The following is a 17,001-nucleotide window of genomic DNA, read 5'->3' on the forward strand; positions in this document are numbered from 1 at the left end:
CCCAGCGGAACAGTTGGCCACGATTAGCTTCCCATGGCCCTTCGCCATGTGGGGAGTTGACCTCGTTGGGCCTTTCCCCACCACCAGGTCACAAATGAAGTTCATCCTCGTAGCGGTGGATTACTTCACCAAATGGGTGGAAGCAGAGCCCCTCGCAAGCATTACAACAGCCAAGATCGTAGGTTTTTACTGGAAAAGAATTGTATGCCGATTTGGGGTACCGAGGGCGATCGTTTCAGATAACGAGACGCAGTTTGCAAGTAACCAAACAAGAGAATTCTATGAAGAGATGGGTATCCAAAGAAGATTCCCTTCAGTAGAACATCCCCAAACTAACGGGCAAGCGGAGTCGGCGAACAAGGTAATTTTACGGGGATTGAAGCGCCGGCTCTCGGAGGCAAAGGGAGCCTGGTTGGATGAACTCCCAGTTGTAATCTGGTCCTACAATACAACGCAGCACTCAACCACTGGGGAAACTCCAATCAGGATGGCATACAGGGCGGACGCCATGTTGCCCGTAGAAATAGACAACAGCTCGTGGCAAACAGCGCCGCGGTTTGAAGGCGAGAACTCTGCCAACATGGCGGTAGAGTTAGATTTGTTGTCAGAAACACACGACGAGGCTCGCATCAGAAATGCAGCAATGAAACAGCGAGCTGCGGCAAAGTATGTGTAAGACCTGGATTTTCAGAACAAGCTAATTTCCGACTCACGCGTAGAATCAGTGTAAGCGTGACAGGAGTTTGATATTTGAGAAAGATTAATGAAGAAGAAAGTTCAGGAATTGCTTGAGGAATGTTGCGTAGTCATTTTAGGAATTAGAGCGAGTCGTCTGCACACCCGCCTTATGGCAAGCGTGTCCAGAATAGGCTAATTTCGCTTTAGAGCAACGTTTTAAGTGAGATTTCGAATCCTTGGAAAATTTAAAGATTTTCTTTATTTTTCCTTCGACCAGCGTTTCATTTCGGAACTCTGGACTGTACGCACGATAGTATTCACTTTTCGGAAGTCCGACGACGCTAATTTCCTTGCTTCGAAACCCTAGATTCGAGCGATGGATGAAGACTTTTTCTATTCGGGACTTCTAACGAAGTTTCCGTCCGCGATGCCAGATTTGTTTCGACATTTCCAATCTTTCTTCAGAAGGAAGTTTTGTCGTCTGAGCATCACAGCAAAAAGTAGTTTTTCGGGACAGATTAACTTACACCGCCTTTGGGATTTTAGATATCGTTTTTCCCAAATCATAGATAATTGTTTTGAGTTCTGGAATTCTGACGCCAGAATCTCTCTTAGAATTCCTCGGTGGACGTGCTGCAAAAATCGAAATCGCGAAATTTTCATTTTCCCGCGATTTCACCTGCCTATAAATAGCTCGAAAAAGCAAAATCTCTTCATTCTCACCCATTCAAGGCCGCGAGCAAGGAGAGAGGAGGAGAGGAGAAATTTTCGTGAAAACTTGACCAATCTTCGTGCAGTTCGTCCCTACTTCTAGGTATTGAGGTAACTAGCATGAATCCTACCTTTGTTTACTGTTTCTGTTGCGTTTCTGAAGTCGTTTCTGTGCTCACAGTTTTGAGCTTTTTCTAAAATTGTCTGATTTCCTTGATTTCTTGGTTGGGTTATGTTCCTTATGTTCCCATGAGTCTAAAACCTCTGTCAGTAATCGCCGATTGCGATTCAGTTGTCCAAGATCTGAAAAATTGATTCAAAACCCCATTAGTCGCACATTTCGAAACTTTATTGTCGAAAAGCTGTAATCTGACTTCGTGCCTTTAGGATTTGTTGTCACGGATGTCATGAGGATCAATGCTGTCAAATTTGTTTTCCGAACTGATAACTTTGAAGTTTTGAGCCTTTATTTTGGACCAAAATGCCCCTGGATAGTCGTATTTCGACCCGATTGTCCGAAAATTGTTCCGACAATTTCTTTGCCTTAGTTTTACCCTAAAACTACCTTGTGAATTGGTTTAGATCGAAGAAAAAGTTCGAAAACCCTATTTTCCATAGTGGCCGAAACCTAATTGCTTGGGTACCGTGTCCAAAAATAATTTTTGGGTCTCTATGACCTGAGCCATTGCGTAGCTCTTTCAATTGTCGAAATTTTGGCGCCGGTTTCGTGTCATTCTGAGTTCTGTAGCTCGAGTTATGCTCGTTTTAGCGAACGAAGTCTCTGTTGTCAATTTGTGCCTAAATAGGAACTCTGAAGCTTTAGAGGCTTTTTTTACGATTTCGATTAGTATTAGTAGATCGTGTTGCTCCTAGTGAAGCTTGTGTTGATGATTGTGTTTTCTTTGTTCTAGGTTCGCAATTTCCATGCCCAACTTCTACTCACGAAGGTAAGGGTAACTCGGTTTTAGAGCGTCTTTGAGTCTTGCATGCTTTTATCGCACTGCCTGTGTTTGAGATGAAGATGTTTATATTGATTGGCAGATGATTATGATTATTATGCTGAATTTGGAAAATGTTTTCTGAGAGGCTTCGGCCGTTTACTGGTTTCTGTCGTTACTGCTTCCTAGTGGATGGAACATGTGGTTACTTTGGATTGGTCCTTGGGTGGGCTTTGTTATTGTCTGACTTGGCATATAGGGCTTGAGTCAAGTGGCGATGAGGAGGTGTGTCCTATCATTGTCCCATCTTGCGAGGTGCTAAGTGGCGATCAGGAGGTGTGTCCTATGATTGTCCCGTCTTGTGTGACGTTAAGTGGCGATTAGGAGGTGTGTCCTATGATTGTCCCGTCATGTATGACGTTATAAGTGGCGATGAGGAGGTGTGTCCTATCATTGTCCCGTCTTGAGAGACGATATTGATCGATCCATTTTGTTAGCAGCATATAGTTGCATTATAGGGAACTAACACCTGACCCTATGTTGTTGGATTTTCGTATTGGTTTATTGATATCTGATTTGATGTTACATTGTTGAGGTTATTATTATCTGAGTCCGATTTATGTTTAAGTTGTTGATATATGAGTTGAGTTATGTTGCTAGTTATTTACCATGCCAGGTAATTAAATTCGAACAGCATGATTTTTCTCTTTTATACATGGTAATTGCATGGAGTTAACCCTTTCTATTTGCTACTTGTTGTTTGGGCGCTTAACGCTATTAGGCGATGGAGATCTTTCCGCCGAGGCATAGCTACTCGAGTTGGAGATCGAGTTGTAAGCGGTGGAGTAGAGGTATGAGAAGCAGCTTTGCTTCTCTTCTTGTGGATTATGTTGGAGTCTCTTTTACTTTATGAGAACTCTGTTATTAAAGTCTTGCTTCCGCCACTGTTAAAGTGCGCATGTTTATTCTGAACCTTACTTATGGTATTGTAAACTATTATTACTGTATATCGGGAAACAAGTTATCTAAATAAAGTTATGGTATGTTTCCAACCTTTTAGCCGAAGTGTTTAGTTGTTTTACAGAAAAAAAAATTCCCTTGGTTTTTAGGGATTGCAGATTGGTCCTTAGACTTTGTTAGGTTACTAATGTGACTCCTCAGTTGAGAAATTGGGGTGTTACAGTATGACTCAAAGGTGCGACCGAGGGCAATGCAGGAGGGGGACCTGGCGCTAAAGAAGCGAACCGGGAACACTGGCAATAAGCTGAGTCCAATCTGGGAAGGCCCCTACAGAATTTTGAAGGCCTTAGGGAAGGGAGCTTATCACCTAGAAAGCTTGGACGGAAGGAGGGTGCCACGTTCCTGGAACGCGACGAGCCTAAAATACTATTACAGCTAAGGGACTGGCGAGGAGCTGGTCTCGGCACGAGGACGATCAGCAGGGTGCCCCGCAAAGATTGAAGGTGTAAAGACAAAGATACATTCTTGTTCTCCATTTCGAGAGACTGCTGACCAATGCGCCTAAATGGTAAAAAAAAAGACACATTCTTGTTCTCCATCTCGGGAGTTTGTTGACTATCACGTCAGATTGAAAATACAAAAATTGTATCCAGCAATTTCAATCACACTGAATTGCGGCGAGAGATAGGTGGGAAAAATTCCCTGAAGGTGGCGATCCCAACTCGACCTTGATGTCTAGGGATCGCTCTGGAAAAGCCGACGCAGCACGCCGTCACTCGTCGGCGATGTGTGCGGATAAGCTTCTTATCCCAAAATCCCCCCGAAATATGGGCGCGCGAACATAACTAGGCATAAGTCTGGGTAAACCTATATGACCATTGGGTCCCTAGCAATAATAAGTCCTCACCGAGGCAAAACCGGCTAGGCCACACCTGCTCTTACGAGAAATATTGGTGTGACGAAAGCATCAGTTCAAAAATTGAGCAGAAGTTCTAGTTAAACAAAGCACACCATCAATGTCGTCGGACGTAATTCAGAAAAAGGGAAACTATGGAGGGCGGTGAGAGAAAAGAAAAACCCCGGAAAAGCGATAAAACAAACATAAAACGTAAAGAAATAAAGCTGAATTGATTAACTTGAAAGTAAAGTACAGACAAAAAGTTCAAATGAAATTAAAAGTACAAGGCGTTACAATAACCTCAAACAAGTTAACATTGCATTTTACTCTCTTATTCCACAGCGTCTACGAGGTCAACAAGGGCAACTTCTGGCGGATCTTCCCGACCCACCAGCCCGGGGGGTGTGACTGTTGGGTCAATCTGCAAGTGCACAGATATCTCCGGGTTTTAAATATCGAATCCACAGGGACCGTGAGTGAGAATTATGGTTTAAGCTCAAAGCTTGTGAGTTTGAAAGCAAATAAAATTCAGTTTTTGGATTTGTTTGTTTGTAACAAGAGTTTGCAAAATAAGCAATAGTGAAAAGATGAAAATATCAATTGATGAAAATGCTCTGGGTTAATGTTCATCCAATCCTTCCTAGACAACCTACCCTATGCAATTGAAACCTTGAATCATTCCCTTATTGTTATAGCCTAGATACTTACTCATTGATTCCTCACATGAGCAATTCTCTCATACTAAAAGCTAAGCCCAATTCCTTGTGTACCTAGTCATTCATATGAGGTTTATAAGCATGCAATTTTCAGGCCAACAAAACCAATCCCTCACTCTATTCCTAGAAGCAAGCAAAGAGAGGTCAATTCCAACCCAAGTCCCTAAATTACAACAATCTTCCAATATGATTGCAATTTAGCCTTTTAGCAAAGGTGCACCCAAGCTTATCATGCAATAAAAGAATTGAAATATAAGGTAGATTCAAGAACAAGAGCATAGAGATAGGGATTAAGTCTAGAAATTCATGAAATCACATTGAACCCAAAGCAAAAGAAGAGTCTAGCCACTCATGGCTAGTGAATCCATACAAGAAATGTAAAGAAAACCTGGAAAATACAAGGTGGAAGCCTCACACAAGCCCCAAAAGCACTTCCTAAGCTTCAATACTTGGTAAAAATCTAAGGAAAAATCAGAAGTCCTGAACAAAATGGCTTAAAGCCTTATTTATAGGCAAAAAAGTCGATCTGGGGCGCTCAAGCGCCCATGTGGCAGATGCAAGGCTCCAGCTTCTGGAGTGCTGGCGCTGGAGCGCCAGGTGAGGGCGCTTGAGCGCCAGCTTCACGAACTTGGTGACTTTTCAGCTTTTTGTAACCCCCCTTTGAATGCTTTCTTCAATTCCATTGCATCTTGGCCTTCCTTTTCCATAAGCTACCTGCTGCAGCACTAAAGGACCAAGACAAGGAGTAAAATCAAGAAATTCAAAGGGCTTTTAACCACCTTAGTCCCCACAAAATCATGGCAAAACTCATGCAAGTCCTAAACTCTATAAAAATGCAAAAACAACCCTCATAAAACCATAAAATTACTAAAACTTGACTCAAACTCAAATAAACACAAAAATGCATGAGAATGCATGAAACACTACATGAGACAAAGAAAAAGACTCAAAACACTTAAAGAAATGACCCTAAAACCACTAGTAACATAGGGTCATCAGTGACCTTCTTGAAAACTCCCAGGGGTTCAAGGTCGACATTCGGATGGAGGTGCTTGACCTGAGCTTTGCAAATTAAGAAGCAGCAGATACGTTCGTTGGCTGTCGCGAAAGCAACTTCTCTCCTTATCTGCTCTTCCAAGGCGATGGCCTGGGCATCCTTCTCGGCCAAGAGTTCGCATTTCGATTCCAAATCTGACCGGGCCTCAGCAAGTAACTCACCTTTGGCCGCCAGCCTCTCGCGCAGATCGGCAATCTCCTTATCTTTGGCAGGAAGGTTTTCTTCCTGGGAAGCAATAGCGGTCTCCTTGACACTAAGGTCCTTGCGGAGTCCCTCGCTGGTTCTCAAGCTGCTTCTCTTTCTCGTCCGTCGTAGCCTTTGCAATCGTTGCCTCCGCCAGCTTTTTCTGCATCTTCTTTGTCCTGTCTACCTCAGTAGCTAGCTGGGCTGACAACTTGGAGCAGGTCTCGTTGGCTTGAAGGTTGATGGAATGCAGCATTTCCACCTCTTGATGGAGCCACGCAATTCCAGTAAGGGGCCGAGCCTGCCAGACCACTTGGGCGAACAGACAGCCGGCGCGAAGAAGACTCGACACCGCTTCTTGAGCAACCTCTTGCGGGTTTTGGCTGGGTAGCTCCCTCAACTTCTCGAGGTAGGGATGAGAGAGTAAGAAGGAGAAGGGATCGGCGGAAGAGCTGTAAGAGGGGTCCTTTGGGTAGTCTGAGGGAAGCCTCTCTTCCTCGCCGCCAACCCTAGGAGAGTTAGGGGGAGGTGGATCGTGAGCAGTCTGGACGGGCGGAGGAGACAGCGGGAGGCCAGTGGGCGGAGGCTGCTGACCGCCGTTTAGTCCAAGGGACGAGAAATATCCACAGCAGGGGAAGTGTCCGCCTCACCATGATGGTCGGGCACCAAGGAGTCACATGTGCTTTCCGGGGCGGACGCAATGGATCCCTTGCCCGTAGCAGTTGAAGAGCCTGTCTCGCCCAGCTTCTTTCTCTTGGGCGAGCTCTCGTTTGTCGGCGAGCTCTGTCTTTTCTCTCCAACTTGGGGGGAGAGGGAGCCTTAACGTTCCCGGAGAGGAACGCCTCCAGCAGTTCGGAAGTAGAAAACTTCATGTTCCCTAAAAAGCAAAGGAAAAGTCATCATAAACGAAGAAATTAAGATAAAGGTGTGAAGAAGGCGGTAAAGGGAAAACCTAATCGAGAAAACAGTTTGGATCCGGGAGAAACAACGAGTAGGTCAGTGCAACTAAAACGAAGAAGTTGGGATAAGACACCAATGGCGAAACTCTCTCTAGAAGAAGAACGTGTCTCGAGAGAATCGAATATGGTTCTGGGACACTGTGTCCAGTAAAGAGGGAAAAGGGCTTTCCCGTCCTTCTGTGTAAATGATGAGGGATAAGCAGGATGGACGATGACCCGGAAGTACCGGCGAGCCAGGCAAGATTCGGAGCCAACTTGGTAAGGTGCAAATCGTTCGCGGCCCGGCCGGGGCACATGACCCACCCCTGGGTCTCTAGAGATTGGGGATCTGCTCTGAAGAAAAAATAAAAGAGGGCAGGGGAAGGAACCACATCAGCGCTGCAGCAGAGAATTTCAAAACACTTCAGATAAGCCCAGGAGCAAGGGTGAAGTTGACAAGGAGAAACGTTAATGTCACATAGCACTTGGGTGAGAAAGGGAGAAAAGGGAAGTTTTACACCAAGATCAAGAAACAAGTATTCATATACGAAGAAGAAGTGGGAATATTTGGGGTCATTAAACACACGGTGTTGCCAAGGGAGATCATGCTTTTGGCAGCCGGTGGTACGAAGGAGGCCCTCTAATAACGGGGAACTGCAAAGCCCCCCAACCCTATGGGCAAGGTCCAAGAGGGATTCGCTGGTAGAGAGCTCTGATGGTTGGTCAAGAACTCCCAGATCAGGAGATGGGGGAAGGAAGAGTGGCAAAGGTTTCCAAGCGATGGGCTTTGATCTCCTCTACGGAGGAAAGGGCCCCGCCAGAGGGCATCATCAAAATAAAAGGAGAAAGAGAGGATAAGAAACTAACCAGAAAAGGACTGAGAAAGGAGGAGCGAGAGGGTCTGAAGCTTTAAGTTCGCAAGGGGAACCGGAGCGTGTGAGAGTCAGGAATGAGTATGGGAACAGTTGATGGGAAAAGGCGAAAAATGGAAGGGGAGGGAATTTAAAGACCAGGGAGAGCAGCGGTTGGGGAATCGTGCCCTGACGTGGCAGGGTAAAATGATTACTTAAGGGAATGCGACATGAGTTTCGGGAAAAAGAAAACAATGCATTAAACGAAGGGTTACAACAGTTAAAGCTTATTGGTTTGAATTCAAATCGTCAGACTCTACTGTGATTCGAAGGGACATCCCAGAGATAGTGGTTGAGATTCTTTGGATTCGCTGACTCCTGTATCACCTCAGGGCGCAATACGTGGCGCAGGCTTGACATGTCACATGTAATGGTTCAAGGCACGCGCATAACTATGGCGGGGCGAGCAGATCCAGCATCATCGCCGCAAGCTCGCTTGTGGACTCAATCCACCAAGGGAGCGCGGCGAGGCGTTCAAAATTTTAAACTTTTAGGCTTAAATTACCAAGCCATGTTGGCAATTGCTCTTTATTTCCGTGTCTTGTGTTTAATGATAGTTAGACCTTTACATCCATCGCCTTGGCCTGGTCTTTCCTGTTTAAAGACACACTTAGCTCTCATGCCTGGAGCCCGGTGTCTTGTGGACTTGTGGACTGGGCGAGACCCTAGGGTCCCTCGCCTAGGGGCGCTGGCCTAAGGCAAGAGGTCACATCAGGGACTTGGGCCTTTGTCCCAAAGGCCCAACTGGCCCATTAGGATGGCTTAGAGGCGCTAGGCCCAACTCCCCAAACTATAAATAGGGGAGGGATACCAATTGTAAAGGACTCTTAGCTCATTTGTGCAATAACAAGCTTGAAATTCAGTTACTTTCTCTCTATAAGCAATTACACTCTCACTTCTCTCTAGGAATCTCACATCACGTTCCTTGCATCTTATGTACTACCTCATCTCAATGTTCATGATGGAACAAAGAGATGTTCAAAATCCCTTGTTTCAGCCTTTTAAACATGGCAAGGGTGACTGAGCTCTCTTAGTGAGAAGAAAATTGGTTAGCAAGTCTCTTTCCTTAAGGGAAGGTGATGCATTCTCACTTGGAGAAAACCAACTTTCAAAAGTCCTTTTAAAATGCCTCAAATTTGCATAGCGAAAAATTCTTGGTTAAAAGTTCTTTCAGTGTAGGTTTCTGTTTTAGCTTCGAACTTTCATGATCTTCCTACATACATAAAAACTTGGGATTAAATATGAAATTTATAGTATTTAAATATTATTTATCCTAAAAAACTGAATATTTACTTAATTAATATCTTGAAGGATAAAATGATTCATAATTTGAACTTCTAGGTCAAATAAGTGCCTAAAATCAAATCCAAATAAAAATAAAAATAACACTTGTATAGTAAAAAATATGTTTTTATAAATTAAATGAGAAAACGTAGCATGTAAGAAAAAGATAGATCTAGAAGCTTATACACACACACGCACACGTGCGCACCCACACACACATGTGCCTATATATATCTATAAATATAACCCCTTTCTTTCCTAACCCTACTCGATAGACATGAGCCTTATTCTTTTCCTCTTCCTTGATGGCATCACCATCAATTCCTCATCTTGTTCCAAATATGCTTCTAGAAATTCATAGTCTTTCGTATTGGTCATAAAAATTATATCATTTCAAATCACTCGGCGATCTCCCTATTTTTGTTGTCGCCAATCCGTTAGCGCCCTAATCGTCTCTCTAGGTCGTAACACCTCATTTCACGTTATTAGCTTATTTACTATTTTATTTTAATTACTATTATGCTATATGGTAATTTGATGAATTATGTGATTTTATTAGATAATTAAGTGATTATGTGATATATGGAGTGAGTAAATTATTTAAATTACATGAGTGAGACTATAGTATAAGATTTAATTAAATAGTTTTTTTGGGCTTAGTGTGAGTAATTAGGAGTTAAGCCCATTAATATTACTAGTTTAAGGGTTTTTTTTTTGAAAAAGAAATGAATATTATTAAAATTAATGCATGAGACAAAACCAGCCCAAAGCAGGAACAAAGTATCACAAATTGTTTAAGACCGAGATACAACATGATCTGAACAGAAGAAAGAACCCACCACCAACCCGCAGAATGGCAAAGACAAATTCCCAAGAAAGAGACTCATTAAAACCTTGCTCGGAAAAACCCATAGGGAAAAAAACCAAACAAGGAAAAAGAGTACTACTAACTTGAGAAAGTCAAACTGCTTCAAAATTCAAATATACCAGTACAATCATAACTTGAAAATCAGATTCCCAATCAAAGATATCTTCCATGATACTAATCAACCACTAGGTAGCTTTCAGAACAACATCAGCACTCTTTTAATCACGCTTTAGGGGGCAGCCAACTTTTCAAAATCTGCATTAGCAACATGTTATCAACACCAACACCTGCATGAAGAGTGGACACCAGCAAAACAGCCAAGAAAACAGCAACAGCAATGAGACACAGCAGCATCATTGGCATCCCGTTCACTACACAACGTCAATTGCAAGCAAGTAAGACAACACCAGCAGCTACCCAATGTCTCACCCTCTCGTGCATAACATCCTTAATATATTTTCCCTACAAAAAAATCCAACATAGAACCATAAATTTTTTGCAGCAATATTATACACCGTATTAAGGACAGTATACACATAGCTCCTCTTCTCTATCACATCCAGACTTTGCCAGGTAATCCGCTTGAACGTTTGCCTCTCTCTATATACATGACAAATCTCCCTACACTCAATTTCTTTTCGTAACATATCAATTGAGTGCAAGTCTGATAACAACTTCCAAGGCCTATAAGAGAGCTTATTCACCCACCCCACCGCAAGCGTTGAATCGCTCTCCACCATCACCCCACACAACCCAAAGTCCTTACAAAATTTCAGGGCTTTCCTTACCGCCTTAACCTCTGCCTCATGAGCAAACAGAGTCCCCACACTTTTTGAGAAAAAACCAAGAATCAGACCTTTCCAATCCCTCCTACACCCGGTGCTCCTCTAACCGCTCCATTAACGTTAAACTTTAGTACCCCATGAGGCAGACAAGACCATATTGCATTTCGCGATTTCTTCCTCCCCTGCTGCATCTGAACCTTATCAAAATTCTGCATAAAATCAACCAAAGAATAAGAACATTCTAAGTTACTAGCTCTTAGCCACCAATAGATACGTGTACTATGCATATCCCATACTGATTCCGAAGCTACAGCAGACCCCCTGAATATTAACCAGTTTCTTTCAATCCATATTGACCACCCTAATGAATATGGCACCAAGCTCCAAAGAACCACATCAGTTACCACTCATAATGAACTCCACTCAAGTAATAAGGCCTCCACCGTTGAAGGAATACACCAAACTACACCTTCCCATTGCCGCACCCTACTCCACAAAAGCCAAGCAAAAGGACAAGCAAGTAAATGATGGCTTACCGTTTCAACCCCCTGGCCACATAGCACACAAACCCCTTCCGCATCCACCTCCACTCCACGCCGTATCAGGTTTGACATCACAACAACCTTGTTCAAAGACGCTTGCCAAACAAAGAGTATGATTTTCGGAGGCACTATATAGCAACAGAGGTAGTACCTTCATTGAATCCATCTTCTCCAAAAGGAAATAATTGTTTTTTTTTTACAGCAAGGAAATAATTGCTTAAAACACATAAAAATTAAATATATGATTTAAAATATATGAAAAATTAAAACTTTCACATACTAAGATATGAATTACCATAAAATCACTATATATTTACTCCTAAAATTATTTAAGAAATATAAAAAATACTTAAATTATATTAAAATTAATATATTCTTCTATTAGTTTATAAATATTAATGTACTCTATAATACATTGTTAAAAGTAGACTCTATATAAATATTAATTTTATCTAATACCCGCATAACGTATTTTCACGATCAAATTATTATTCTTTTATATATATATATATATATAACGTATTCTTTCTTGATATGGCCGGAATTCACCGTTACCTCAAACCGATGAGGTAGGACAACTGCCAGAGTTACTTCAGGTGCTGCTGAGGCAGCAGAGTTGCAGAATCCATCTTCCAAGGCCAATCTCATGCAAGCATATACTGCATAGAAACATGGGATGCATATACTTTCCACCAACACAAAGCAGCTAGCTATAAGCAAGTAAACAAATGCATGGTAACTCAGGATTTGAGCATTTAACAGCCTACATTTCTACGGACATCATAAAACAGCCACCTGCAAATTAAGATAAAGATTCCCACTTGCATACTGCATAGAAACATGGCATGCATATACTTTTCTAATCACATGTCACACCAACAACAAAAATAATCCTATTATTGAGCCACAAAAAAGGAAAAGGGAGAGTGGAGCATTTTTATCCTAAAAAGAACTTCAACACCACAAATCTTAATATAAATTACGTGATCGTCCATTCATTTTTATCCTAAAAAGAACTTCAACATACAAAGCATATTAAAGATATTTTACAATTAGTTGAAGAACAAACTCAACAAAGTCAATTCATGAAGAAGAGAAACCCTAAAGTTTCACCAGTAATGAATATACCTGAGTCGATGAGGCCGCGAGAAACAGAATCGCGTGTTTGGATCAAAATTTCGTAATAGTGCATTAAGCTATTGCTGAATCCCTTTCTTGGATTATTCCTTGTTCTGCACAATTAAAGTACAACGACCATCAAAGAAAATAAAAGCAACGAATAAGAAATGAACTCATAAAAATCAGAAACAAAGAAGGTATGGAATGAAAATAAAGGGGAAAAGCAAAGGCTTTAATGGCTGGATCTTCTCAAACAAAGTTCATGTCCATCATCAAGCCATCACCACCTCAAGGCCGAGTTGAGCTGAAGTACTTCTCCTCTCCTCATCTCCGCCATCAAACAGTGTTCTCCCAACATCAAGAACCCACTCAACGAACGGCATCCGAAATTACCAACGATCCAAACATTCTTCAAGCTCTCCTACGATTAAAATGCAGAAATCAAGTTAGTTCTCCTCCTCTGATATTGTAAGACCCAAGTTTTTCGGTTTATGCCAAGAGAATAAAATCCTATTCACGATTAGGGTTGATGTATCGTGAAGGGAAACCTGAACTAGAGTTTACCAAATGAAATAAATTTATGAAGGAGAAAGTTCAGGAAAAGTCTAAGGATTTCATCAAAATCGATAGAAGGTATAGCACGATCGATATACGCTTAAACCTAGGTCAGAAACCCTAGTAAATAGCTAGTTTACGCTTAAAGTCACGATGGAAATTAATTCCAAAAATCTTCAGAGAAATGTTAGAACTTCTCTTATTCATTATACGACAATCGTTTCGAGGCGAAACTCTATAATCTACGAACGTCCGATTCCAATCATCGGAAGTTTGCCGAAACTGAAACCCTGGTATTTCAAAACCCTAGAATCAACCGACGATGAAGACTTTTTCTATTCAGAGCTTCAAATGAAGATTCTACACGCGTACACCCATTTCTCTTGATGATTTCAATCTTTCTTCAGAAGGAAGTTTTCTATTCCGACATTCGATGCAAAAAGTAACTTATCGGGTAAAATAGTTTTACACCGACTTTGCATTAGTTACCAAAAATACAAGGAGACCTCATTTTAGTTTTGGAATTCTTTCGCCAAAACCTATCTTAGAATTCACGGAGAATGAAGCCGGAAAAATCAGATTCGCGAAACTTTCATTTTACCGCGTTTTTGCCAACCTCTATATATAGCCAAGAAATGAGAAAATATCACAAATCTCCACCATTTTCTCTCCAAAACCCGCGAGCTCACCAAGAGGAAGAGGAAGAAGAGTTTTTGTTCATTTCTTGCTGGATCGTCGATTAAACAATTGCTACTTCAAGGTGCCGAGGTATAGTCGCTAATCCTTACCTCTGATCGTCTTTTCCATAGCTTTTCTCTATGTCTTTCTGTGCTCATAGTTTTGAGGTTTTTGAAAAACTATCCTGAATACTTCATTTTTGATTCTAAACATCTTCCCTACGTTCTCCTGAGTATGTTTAGCAAATAATACCTCGCCGATTCTCGAAAAACTACCGTCGAGTTTCAATTCTGGTGAAAATACCCATTTTGGGGCAAAGCTTCGTCCTTTGGGCTGAAAACTATCGCCTTAGCTTAGTGCTAGTAGGATTAGTTGTCATAAACGTCGTTGGTGACGTCCCCATCCAATTTGCTTTTCGAAATTTCAGTTTTGAAATTCTGAGCTAAAATATTGACCAAAATACCCCTGCGACAGTTTTTGATCCGATAATTTTTCCGAGTTTAGAATACCCTTAGTTACGGTTAATAATAACCTAGGAACCAATTTTGATCGAAGAAAAATCGACCCACCTAATTACCTAAAGTGGCCGAGCACTTTAAGGGGGGAGGGGAAAATTCCTTTTTCGAAAACTTGTCCTTTCACGCTAGATTATCGTACCTCGGAGTATGTACTACTTCGTGTAACCTTAGTGAGTATTGGTAGTTTAGTTTCCGATAGACTTTGATAGAATTCTGTGGTTTTACTTTAAAGGTTCATTTGAAGAGTTTCCCGAGGAGCAAGGCTTTGCTTGTGAGGAAGTGTTAGAGGACCATCCTGGAGAATCTTCAGGTGAGGGCTACTCACTGAATCTCTAGTTAATACTTAGGGTCGATGCTTTCGACATTGATTTACTGTTTATGCACTTGTTTGTGGTTGATTGGAAAAATGTTTTCTGAGGCTTCGGCTGACAATGTAGATGATTCATCTACTGAATGTTTTTGAGATTGAATTACATGGTACGTGCTAAGTGGGTAATCTAGGATGTGTGATGCATGCTTTATATGCTAAGTGCTACGTGGTTATTGCATAATATGTTGATATATGACATGTTGGTTGATTGTGCTGAGTTAATTATGCCTTTGCAATGAAATCTGTGATTCTGAGTAGTGAGAATAGCGGGCAGGTTATGCCGATTTTATTTTGAGATTTTGAGGAAAGTTTGATAGGACGAATGAGATTCGGGACTTGTTGTGGTTTTTCATGGATCGAGACATTCTCTGGAGTCATTTGGGGATTAGGAGATCCCGAGAACTTATAAGATTTGCGATAAGACTAAAATGATATTATTTTGTAAAGAAAACTCATAAGACATTAAACAACCTTTAAATCTTCAAATAATGATAATAAACTCGAAAGGAAGTTTAGGATGCAAATCTTAGTTTTGGAAAACGAGAAGTGTCGTCGGATCCAAGTGTTGAGGAGATTGATAAGTTCTGAGTATGTCGATACTCTTGTGCTCTGGGAGCAGTTGTGTTGTTGGGCTATCCTGGGGATAAGTCCGGGAAACCGGTAGTTTCCGAGTATGTTGATACTCTTTGCTCGTTGAGCAGTTGTGACCATCGGATGGAGATGAGTCGGATGATTTGGAGATCATCATGAGTTTTGTGTTGTTGTGAAGAAGTGTCTTTTGTCGCAGAATCGACTGTTACCTTAGGGTAAGCTTTTAGAGACTTTAATTTACCTAGAACACGTGGCGACGTGTCGAGTGAGGACGGAGACGTTGTTTGACTAATCATCCTGCATTCATGCAACATTAATGAGGTATTAACACGAGACGTACTTCGGACCTCGTCGGATTCCAAAATGGTCATAAGACCCGGATTTCCGTGTAAGAGCGTTTGTAGACGACTCTTGTAGCAGACCGAAATGGCAGACCTACGGGTTACGACTGATCTGACTACCGTTGTTGTTGGAGTAAGAGGCACGCGGGCCGAAATGGTCCCACCGTGGCTGGTGTTAGGGCTGATCCGTTTGATGTCCATCCGTTCCGGAATGCATTTGGTTAACTGGGTTAACCGTCATATCATTTCATGCAACATGCATACTGACTTAGTTGCTGAGTGTGATTGCTACTTGATAATCCTATTTGGAACATGTTAAATGTTATTATTGTCGTTTATGTTCTTTGTGGAATATGCAACCCTAGGATGTATCCCTAGCTATAAGCCTAAGTGGCTATCTCTTATCTGTACCTATTGGGTTTATTATCTACATAATTCTTTGGAGTTGACCCTCGCGTCTTCTGTGTGTGTTTTGGCGGACAACGCCCTTTGTCAGATGTCTTTAGCGGATTGGTTCACAATGGTCCACCCTTCGGGGGGGACTAGATACGAGATGATAGACCAGGATGACCCCGGCGCGTGGGTGGTAGACCCCGCTAGCCATCGCGCGACGTACTCAGGGAGGATCATGGAGGATAGGGTAGATAGGGTAGATAGGGTAGGACACTTGATGGAAGGAGTGCTGAGGAGGAGCACTGTCAGCTTCAACTTGCCGCCAGGAGTGCATTGCGGACCAGGAGTGGGAGCACCACCACCACCGTCGTCTTCGGATGATGAGGACCCCTCCGAGGAGGAGCCTATGGGAGTGCATTCATCAGAGTCCAGCACACCCACCGTTGCGATCATTGATGATCATGGTTCGGGCCCAAAGCCCGTTAGTCCAGCACCGGAGCGCATTGCGGTTGCGAGGGGAGGTCGGATAGTGTTTGTAGACTTGGTCGTTCTGGATTCGGATTCAGACGACGATCATGCTAGCATGTAGGTTTTAGTGCTGGTGTGAGCTCCTCGAGATAGGATTAGTGTAGGAGTAGAGTCTTGGCTCTGAACATCATTTGTTTCTTTGGGGACAGGGTAGTTTCCGCCTATAGCTTTTTGTGTGGTTTCTTTACGGGAATCACAGAGAGTTGGTTGGACTTAGGAGGTCTTGTTTTAGGCCGATGGGCCAACTTATTCTCAGTTTTGAGGGATGGTGTTGCGGACACTTCACCTTTATATTTGGTTTGTACATATTGCCTACGGGCGCTACTTTTCTTCTTTCCGTCACTGGAGGTTACTCGTGACGAGGTTGCTACTTACAGCGGGGGCTGTTAAATATATTGTATATTAGTTCTGTTGTTTTTCGCATTTGGGTTTTATTTAT

The 17,001-nt window shown here is 42.3% G+C and overlaps 1 protein-coding gene across 1 annotated transcript; it reads left to right on the forward strand.

Annotated features, from left to right (window-relative positions):
• The first annotated feature begins 289 nt into the window (after window positions 1-289).
• LOC130744357 (uncharacterized) lies at window positions 290-676 on the forward strand. Its single transcript, XM_057596549.1, has one exon. It carries the CDS (start codon window positions 290-292, stop codon window positions 674-676), a length of 387 nt encoding a protein of 128 aa, XP_057452532.1.
• The last annotated feature ends 16,325 nt before the right edge of the window (window positions 677-17,001 follow it).

The sequence above is a fragment of the Lotus japonicus genome, chromosome 3, assembly GCF_012489685.1.
Source record: "Lotus japonicus ecotype B-129 chromosome 3, LjGifu_v1.2".
Lineage (NCBI taxonomy): Eukaryota > Viridiplantae > Streptophyta > Magnoliopsida > Fabales > Fabaceae > Lotus > Lotus japonicus.

What these genes read in the sequence shown, in the direction of transcription:
- LOC130744357 (XM_057596549.1), top strand. Translation starts at nt 290, where the DNA reads ATGGGTATCCAAAGAAGATTCCCTTCAGTAGAACATCCCCAAACTAAC.